The 9776-nt window shown below is 41.9% G+C and overlaps 1 protein-coding gene across 1 annotated transcript in view; it reads left to right on the forward strand.

Annotated features, from left to right (window-relative positions):
* Nucleotides 1-9776, forward strand: part of hcn2b (hyperpolarization activated cyclic nucleotide-gated potassium channel 2b) — a 49404-nt gene extending 39628 nt beyond the window's left edge. Inside the window, exons 7-8 of the mRNA XM_079647321.1 lie at nucleotides 4673-4837; nucleotides 8761-9776. Of these exons, the coding sequence (XP_079503447.1) occupies nucleotides 4673-4837; nucleotides 8761-9728 (1133 nt within the window). The 3' untranslated portion in view covers nucleotides 9729-9776. The remainder of the gene's footprint in view (nucleotides 1-4672; nucleotides 4838-8760) is intronic.

The raw sequence follows: 9776 nt of genomic DNA on the forward strand, positions 1-9776 counted from the left end.
GTCATACAACGGTGCCGACAATATTATCGCCATAACTTCTGGGAAAATGTATCCAACAAAATTAATTATCGTGAGAGGCCTATACATGAAACACACACACACACACACACACACACACACACACAAACAAATCTACAGACTTACTCCAAACCGCCAAATACAGGACTGTCTCAGAAAATTAGAATATTGTGATAAAGTTCTTTATTTTCTGTAATGCAATTAAAAAAACAAAAATGTCATACATTCTGGATTCATTACAAATCAACTGAAATATTGCAAGCCTTTTATTATTTTAATATTGCTGATTATGGCATACAGCTTAAGAAAACTCAAATATCCTATCTCTAAATATTAGAATATCATGAAAAAGTATACTAGTAGGGTGTTCAACGAATCACTTGAATCGTCTAATTAACTCGAAACACCTGCAAGGGTTTCCTGAGCCTTGAAAAACACTCAGCTTGGTTCAGTAAACTAAATCACAAGTATGGGGAAGACTGCTGATCTGACTGCTGTCCAGAGGACCGTCATTGACACCCTCCATCAGGAGGGTAAGACACAAAAAGAAATTTCTCAAAGAGCAAGCTGTTCACAGAGTGCAGTTTCAAAGCACATCCACAAAAAGTCTGTTGGAAGGGGGAAATGTGGCAGGAAACGCTGCACAACCAAGAGAGATGACCGCAGCCTTAACAGCATTGTGAAGAAGAGTCGCTTCCAGAATTTGGGGGAGCTTCAAAGACAGTGGACTGAAGCTGGAGTCCAGGTATCAAAAGTCACTGTTCACAGACGTGTCCGGGAAATGGGCTACAATAGCCGTATTCCCATGGTCAAGCCACTTCTGAACTCAAGACAACGGAAGAGGCGTCTGACTTGGGCTAAGGAAAAGAAGCACTGGACAGTTGCACAGTGGTCCAAAGTCCTCTTTTCAGACGAAAGCAAGTTTTGTATTTCATTTGGAAGTCAAGGCGCCAGAGTCTGGAGAAAGGCTGGAGAGGAGCAAAATCCAAGTTGCTTGAAATCCAGTGTGAAGTTCCCACAGTCAGCGATGGTTTGGGGAGCCATGTCAGCTGCTGGTGTTGGTCCACTGTGTTTCATCAAGCCCAGAGTAAATGCAGCTGTGTACCAAGAGATTTTAGAGCACTACATGCTTCCGTCTGCTGAAAAGCTCTATGGAGATGAGGAATTCATTTTCCAGCATGATCTGGCACCTGCCCACAGTGCCAAAACCACCAGTAACTGGTGTACTGACCATGGCATTACTGTCCTCGATTTGCCTGCAAATTCCCCTGACCTGAACCCCATCGAGAATATGTGGGGTATTGTGAAGAAGAAGCTGAAAGACACCAGACCCAACAATGCTAATGAGCTAAAGGCCGCTATTGAAGCATCCTGGGCATCCATAACACCTCAGCAATGCCACAGGCTGATTGCCTCCATGCCACGCCGCATTGATGCAGTAATCCGTGCAAAAGGATTCCCAACCAAGTACTGAGTGCATTAATGGACATTTTCAAATGTTTGATTGTGTTTTGCTGTTATAAATCTTTTTTTTTTACTTGGTCTGAGGAACTATTCTAATTTTTTGAGATAGGATTTTTGAGTTTTCTTAAGCTGTATGCCATAATCAGCAATATTAAAATAATAAAAGGCTTGCAATATTTCAGTTGATTTGTAATGAATCCAGAATGTATGACATTTTTGTTTTTTTAATTGCATCACAGAAAATAAAGAACTTTATCACAATATTCTAATTTTCTGAGACAGTCCTGTATATTAATTAACACACTCTCACTCTCATATACTAGTAGAACAATAAGCAGCAGACTTTTACTTTTTTATAATTCCTACTGGATTTTAGATCTGCGCATACGCAATACGGGTCGGCAGTTGTGGCTCCAGAGTATTTTTGTTGGGTAATCTATGGTAGGGCTAACCCATACAGTGGTGGGGTTCAAATCAGTCATCATTTGCAATGTAATTACATACACGCTCCACTTGACAGTGAAACGCCACGCGTGAGGTTTAGATTATTTCCCTGTCTCAATCCAAATTGAACTATATGAAATAAAAAGGCACATTTGTCTTGTAGTAAATAAAAAGGGCGACCTGGAGCCAATCCTGCAATTTCTCCACAGGTGAAAGAGTTGACATGCTGAAAACCCAATCCCTGCAGGGGGGTCTGGGGGGATTCTCTCCCAGGAGATTTTTTGAAATACAAATATAAAATACACATTCTGGTACTCTCTTGAGAAGAAAAATAAATAAATCTATTACTACAAGACATAATTAAAAAAATGAATGCCATTTTTGTTTTTTGTTACTTTGTTCTGAAAGCTGAACCTGCTGCTCCTCACAGAGAGAAGAGGGAAGAGGCTGTGTGAATTACTTTAAATTGTGGATAAGGGTGGATAGCCCCCATTGTTCTGTGTGTCAAAATGAAAGAAAGCCCACACACCTATCAATCATCAAACCGTGGGGTTTCATTACTTGTTGATTTCTATCAACACGTAATGTTGTATCGATGTATATAGAGATGTACTACAGCAAAAGTATTCTCCGTCGGGACTTCCTGCAACAGCACCACGCCGTTAACTTGATTCTGATTGGCCAGAAGACATTATCAAAGATGTTCTATTGAGAAGACAATCACTACCTGACAAAAGTTTTCAAAACCGTTTCTAGTCTTCGGTATTCTTGTTTTTGGCGTGAGAATAGTTTGGGCACTGTGAGAGCGTGAGATTGAGAGTGAAAGCGTGTGTCACACGCCACATGCGTGAGAGTTGGCAACCCTGCATTGACACACTGAAAGCTGTTGCATAGATCCTATCAACACTTACTACTTTTTTTGCCTTTGAAAAAGATAGAAATGTTGGAAAATAGACTATATTTCTTATTACCAAGATAGAGATGATAATGATAATACCATCCTTATGTGTGTACATTAAATATGAAGCTAGTGCCAGCAGATGGTTAGCTTAGCTTAGCACAACAAATGAAAACAGCTAGCCCGACTGTTAAATGTTGCCATCTAACTCTTTTATATGAAAGTAATTAAGCATATTTCCTAAAATGTCAACCCAGTCCTCTAATGAACATTGCAAGGTTCCACAGCAATGGCAGGTTGCCAGGTTGCCATTGTTAACCAATTCTTGAACTTTGGTTGCTATCGGTGAACGCCACATAAGAATGCTGTTTTAGTTCTAAGATTAAAGTCAGAGTTCTGAGCAAAAGGTCAGAATACTCGCAGAAATCTCATTTAAAATATTGGAAAAATCCCTTATCTTCTTCCATATGTTACTGTAATGAAGCTTTTATTATTTTACTTCATACTTTCATTACGTATAACAGCACAGTGTCTTAATCATTCAAAAAACATTTGACTAAAAATCCATATTATCATTTTTGGCAACCAAAAGTGAATGCCTGGTTGTCAATCGTGCAAACTATTTTTAAAGTTAGTGTTGAGCTCTGTAATATTTTAGTCGTATTGTATATTTATATAATTTCCAATGACATGTGTAGGTTTGTGTGTCTACTTTTGTTCTGATGCCGCCTTGGTTTGCTTTGTGCATCTGGAGACATCACAGTCATGAACAGACAGTCACTTTGCATTCCACTGTAGCACCTCTACTCATGTCCTTAATGTAGTCTCCTCGTGTTTCGTTATTTTTCGCCCTTTCCCCACAAATAGTCAGAGGAGGTTGACCTTTCATGGGAGTAAAAAGAGGGCATATAGTTGTCAAGACAACCATGGGAGCAACAAGGGGAACAACTGAATGTAATGAAGCTCAGCTGAACATCTCCAAATATAGAGTGTGCTCCCTTCACACAGCTGTCAGCACAGTGGAAGACATATTCAGTTTTACTGTCAGTGGATCAACCTGGCTAAACACAACCTCCAGAGGTGAGAAGTAATGGAGTACAAATACTTTGCTCCTGTACTTAAGTACATTTTTCTGGTATCAGTACTTTACTCCACTACTTATTTTTCTGACGACTTTCTACTTTTACTTCTTACATTTTTAACACAAATACCTGTACTTTCTACTTCTTACATTTTTTTCTTACGACAGGCTCGTTACTTTTTTTAATCTGTGTTTGGTGGCGTGATCATTATTATTTAGAGTCAATGCGTGCCTATTGATTTGAACACGATCCGTGTATCCATCATTTCCTGGTCTTCTCTAAAGGAGAGGGACCAATGAGAACTTTTTCATGTTGCCGTTGTTCATCATGGAAACATTCATTAGCTGACATTATTGTTCTATTGATATAAAGGGAGGTCAGGTACTCTTTAAAACAGTTGGTAGTTATGGGTACTTTTTACTTAAGTACATTTCAAAGCCCATACTTCTTTACTTTTACTTGAGTAAAGAAGTTCATTCAGTACTTCTACTTTTACCCGAGTATTTTTAAATACGAGTATCTGTACTTCTACTTGAGTAAAGGATGTGTGTACTTTTGCCATCTCTGACAACCTCTGAGCACCTGTACCACTTCTGATCACACATTAGTTCAAAGCCTAGAGTTCTGGGATGTCAGTTTCAGACGGCTCAACATATGTCCTGATTTATATCATCTATGTTCTTTTCTCTGGAACTGACACTCTGAAAACTGTCACTTTTTTTTTGATCTGATCATCTCCTGTCTGCTCTCTCTTTCACCTCTCCAGAGATCTGTCTGCTGACCCGAGGCAGACGGACGGCCAGCGTGCGAGCGGACACCTACTGCCGCCTGTACTCGCTCTCTGTGGACAACTTCAACGAGGTGCTGGAGGAGTATCCCATGATGAGGAGGGCCTTTGAGACGGTTGCCATTGACAGATTGGACAGGATAGGTAAGAAGGCCAACTTGATTTGTAACACCACAAATAAAGTTAACTTTATCTGATTTTTTAAAACTCATTGTTTCTTCACAATTTACTACTGTCCCCAAAATGACATATGGTTTAGTTAATTTTTTTCGGGTCCATCCGGGCAGAAGATGCACACTTTGACATTATTTTTCTCAGATCTTGATCACAAAAAAAATCTATTTCATTTTTCCATTCAGACCAAATGTATAAAATGTTTCTTGGGAGATTTAGTCACGGATAATGAGCATTACGCCTCACTGATAAAAGCCACAGGTAAGGTGTCTATATAGGCATATGAGTCATTCATAAGATGAAATGAGGCATAATGGAAATGTATTAATTCCTTAACTTGAACACTGCACTACCTGACAGCTGGGATCCGGTGTGTGAATGATCCTCAGAGAGGAGTCGATGGTGAAAATGTATTCATGGCTTTGAAGTTATTATGCGGTTTCGTGGGCATAAATCGGTCATGAAAATGGAAGACTTCCTGTGGATATCTGCCATTTTGCCAACTGTTATTTAACATACCGTGAGGGACACTTATGACTATCGTGGCAGAAACCACTGAGCAAGATTATGGTTTGAACCTCTGTAATATTTCTAGATGAATGGACTGATTTGTTCTAAGTGATCACTCAGCAGAGACTCTGTCTGAACACTGAATCACATACGCACTTAAAGGTGCACAAAGACTGATTTGTCTTCGAATCCGCGGTCAAGATTCACATTGAGAGATGCAAACTTCTCTACAATATCGGCTCAGTTAAATCTGCATTTTTTTAAATGAAATTTGGTTTGTTTCAGATATTATCGGAGTCTGCATGTCCCAGAGAATGTCGTGGCTGTTCAGAAGAGTAATGTTTTGTCACATAATTTACTGTCACATTTGAAACAAACCAAGTATATTAAAACATCTGTTAATGGGGCCCTATTTAGATTTGTTGGGATTTTCCATTTCCTGTAGTGTGTTTTATAGGTTTTGTTTATGTGAATGGTCTGCAAAGGCTCTGGGCTCTGGTTTCAGACAGAGGGTGAAAAGAGGTGCTGAGGCACAGGCAGGCAGTATGCGAAAAATAAATACATTTTTGAACAATAAAGCACAGCAACATTACAGTAGAGGCACAAAATACAAATATGAACTTACAAATTAGCATAATAGGGAACCTTTAATAATCTACAAAGTTACGGTCCATTTAGTAAAAAAAATCTACATTTAATACAATATACAGCACACATAGCATTGGTTTACTATAGCGCACCGATATGGCGGATGCAAAGACGCATGGTGGCGACAATTATCAGCCCCAAATATTTTCTTTATCTTTATTCTTTTAAGTTGACGCAAACTTGTTATTTTTTCTTCACAATTCGAACAACTTTCCCCTCCCTTAACACCCCTCAATGTCAGTAATGCTGTTGATGTCAAACCCCCGGCCCCCCCTGTCACATGACCACACTTCACATATTTACAAAAGCCCTGGTCAGCCACCTGCCAGCTGTTGCCATAGCAGCCAGATTCCACACATGAGCAGCCTCCAGTCAGCCTGCTCACATATTTTAGGGGGGAGACTGACGTGTGTGCTCCAGGACATACGGTAACCACCGACCAAGTATTCCCACTGGGCTCCTTGTGCACTTGATGAATATTAATCACTGATAATGTGTACTTTCGTTTGGCTTTGTCAATAGTGTAAGTTATAAAGCCTCTGTATCAAACACACAGAGGGCTGTCAGAAGATAAAAATATGACATTTAAATACAGACTTTCTAATACATTTCAGATGCTTTGTTCCTTTCATAATAAGAAAAGATTGTTGATGCATCTCCATAAGGTCTTAAGTGTGGAATAAGTCACAGTTAAGATTTTTCATTGAGCATCTGTGACCAGGATGGCTTATTTAGGAACAGTTCAACCTGAAGGAGCATCATTATTCACTATTCTGATGGAACCAGGCTTGCTCCAATAGCAGCCATTTATACATTTTAACAAAAACTCTGACCTGGGATCCATTCCTACATAGAGAGCGGCTAATCCCTTGTGCATTGTCTTCATACACTTAATGTATCGCATTGTAAACAGTGTCACACAGGATCAGCAGCATAAGCAGTATTGCTGTGATTTAAAGCGGGATGGAGGTGTTACTTGATAATGAATAGGCAATGCAACTGATATGTGAGATAACACCTGCTCATTGGCTCTGACTTCTGAAAGGCTGATAGCTTAATGAAACTCTGCATTGGCGCCACATGTGTGTCTACCTAACAGCATGTCCTGTCTCCTTGTCAACACACCCTTGAAGTGCCAGCAGAGAGTTATTGTTCTTATATGTTGTCTTTGGCCTCTGATTGCCCTTCATGGTTTGGTAAAATGTTGCTGCATCTCAACTATGTGAACCAAGAACAAGCCCCAATTATCTACGAGGAATATCTAGAATTAATCCTTAACGAAAAACTCTCTCAAAGTTAGACCGGGGCTTTTCCAGGCTGCAGCACAGCAAAAGAGGATTCTTCTGCCTCCTTCCTGTCGTTATAGTGGACCTCATCACAAAACCTCGATGGCCAACCGTGTGAGTTTTTTCAGCCACAGATGGAACTCATGCAAGGGAGTCTTGGCAGTCTGGATCTGCCTACTCCCATCTTCCTCCTTCTGGCCCTGCGGATGACTGTGCTAGAGAGAAACAAGTTCATCAGCAACCTTTTTGACCTCTTTGTTAAATGTGTATCACTCAGGCTGTTGTAATGACTAACAGCCTTGGTTCAAAGCCAGCTCCCTAAACAAGCTGCTGCATCAGAGAATCTTGGAACAGCCCCTCTTCAACTCCAAGTTACAGCAGATGGTGGATCATCTAGGTTCAGCTCAAAAGGCCAACAAGCAGCTGATATCTGGTCTTTGATCCCAAGCGTCTTCCCCCTGCAGTGCTTGTTAAGCGCTGCGATTGGCCTTTAGCGTCATAATCGCCATTGGCCGTCTGCTTGAGGTATTACAACTTTTAGCGCTCCTATGATAGTTGCCTGGTTAAACCCCATTGGTGCCATAGAAAGCCCAATACAAATAGCATAAAACGTGTGTAGTCCAATCCAGTTCTCATGTATTTAGTCGTATGCTGACTTCTTGCCAAATTCGCATAATCTCTAAAACCTAAAACTCAACGCATAACAGCACTTCTTTTTCTTTTTATATTTCAATTTTAAATTATTGTCTTTTATTGTCATTGTAGTAATGTGTTTTTATTACATGTACAGCACTTTGGCTCGACCAAAATTGCTTTTAAATGTGCTATATAAATAAAACTTGATTTGATTTAGAAGAAGAGCGCCTGCATAAGTGTATGAATGTTTATGCAGAAGTGTCGAGATCATACCAGTTATGCAAGTACAATGTGTCTAAAGCATCTGATCAGGCATGTTTTTATCTTCACCACAATTAGAGCCAGCACCAGTCATTTCTAACAATATGAGCACAATACAAGAAAACCTGTAATCACCTACAGGAAGTATATCCATAGAGGCACAAATGAACAGATGTGTTGGCAACAGAAATGCTCTCTCACTCTCAGCTAAGTGAGTCTGCAGAAACCCAAACAGGCACAAACATTAGCCCTGTGATGGGGATATAGTGAGTCAGTGTAAAGAGGATGCTCTTTATTTCTCTCTCTATCTTTGTTGTTTGTGTTTGTCAGTGATGGATTTTGTGTTCGGAGGAAACGGTGGATAGTTCTATATTTAGGCTCCGGGAATAGAATTAAGGGTAAAGGTAAATGGTGATGATGTTTTTTCTGTGTCAAATAGACGCTGAGACTAAGAGAAGGTAGAATAATGCTATGTGACCTCGTACAACTAAAGCTGTTTTTCTCTTAGCAAACTATCAAATAAACCTACATGCTGTGTCCTTGTCATTGCAGGCAAGAAGAATTCAATCCTGATGCACAAAGTACAGCATGACCTGAACTCAGGGGTCTTCAACAACCGCGAGAACGAGATGATCCAGGAGATAGTTAAATATGACCGGGAGATGGTTCAGCAGGTTGATGTTCCACGGCCGCGGGCCATGTCCATGACGCCTCCTCTCCACGGCAGTATCTTTGATTCTCCGAGCTCCTCCTCGCGTCCTCAGAATTCAGCGATCGCCACTCTGCAGCAGGCCGTAGCCATGAACTTTTGTGCCCCTGTGCAAGGTAACTCGATGGGAGGGGGGACCCTGCAGTCGCCCAGGATGGTGAGGAGATTCCAGGTGCTGGAGAGTGTGCCCAGCCCAGTTTCAGCCTCTCCCCTGCAGTCTCAGTTCCTCCCTGCTGGTGCCTTCGCCTCCGCCCTGGCCAGCCCCTCGGTCCAGAGCCCGCTGGCACTCGGAAGACGATCTTTCCAGTTCGGTTCCAGCATGGCCGGCCCCCCCTCAGGCTCCCAGCTCTCTCTGACCCAGCAGCACATGGCCAGCCCCGCACACCGGCCCAGCTCACACGAGAGTACTCATTCCCTGCAAATGGGCGTTTTAAACCAAGACGCCAGGGCACTGTCAGCCTCTCAGCCCTCACTGCCTCACGAGGGGGCGCAACAAGGTGCCCCAAGCCCCCCCCAGTCCACAAGAGTCTCCTCCACTTCTATTGGCCCCCCTCAGATAACATCGGGTCACACAGGGCTACGTAGCGCTATACCACATAGGGTGGTGCTGCCCCACCAGATGTCTGTGGGGGCTTTCCCTGCAGTATCCCTGCCTGTGTCTACGCAGGGTTTTGGGGCCGGTGCAGGGCTGGCAGTAGGGGGTGCGGTAACAGGTCTGGGGGACTCGGGGCTACCCAAGAAGGACCCTATCGGGAGCCTTCCTGAGACAGACCACATCAATGTCAGATCCAGGCTTTCCTCAAACTTGTGATCCTAATTAAACTCTTCTAGTGGAGTGACTCTAATGAGGGGCTGGACT

The sequence above is a fragment of the Notothenia rossii genome (genome assembly GCF_949606895.1).
Source record: "Notothenia rossii genome assembly, chromosome: 1".
Taxonomy (NCBI): Eukaryota; Metazoa; Chordata; class Actinopteri; order Perciformes; family Nototheniidae; genus Notothenia; species Notothenia rossii.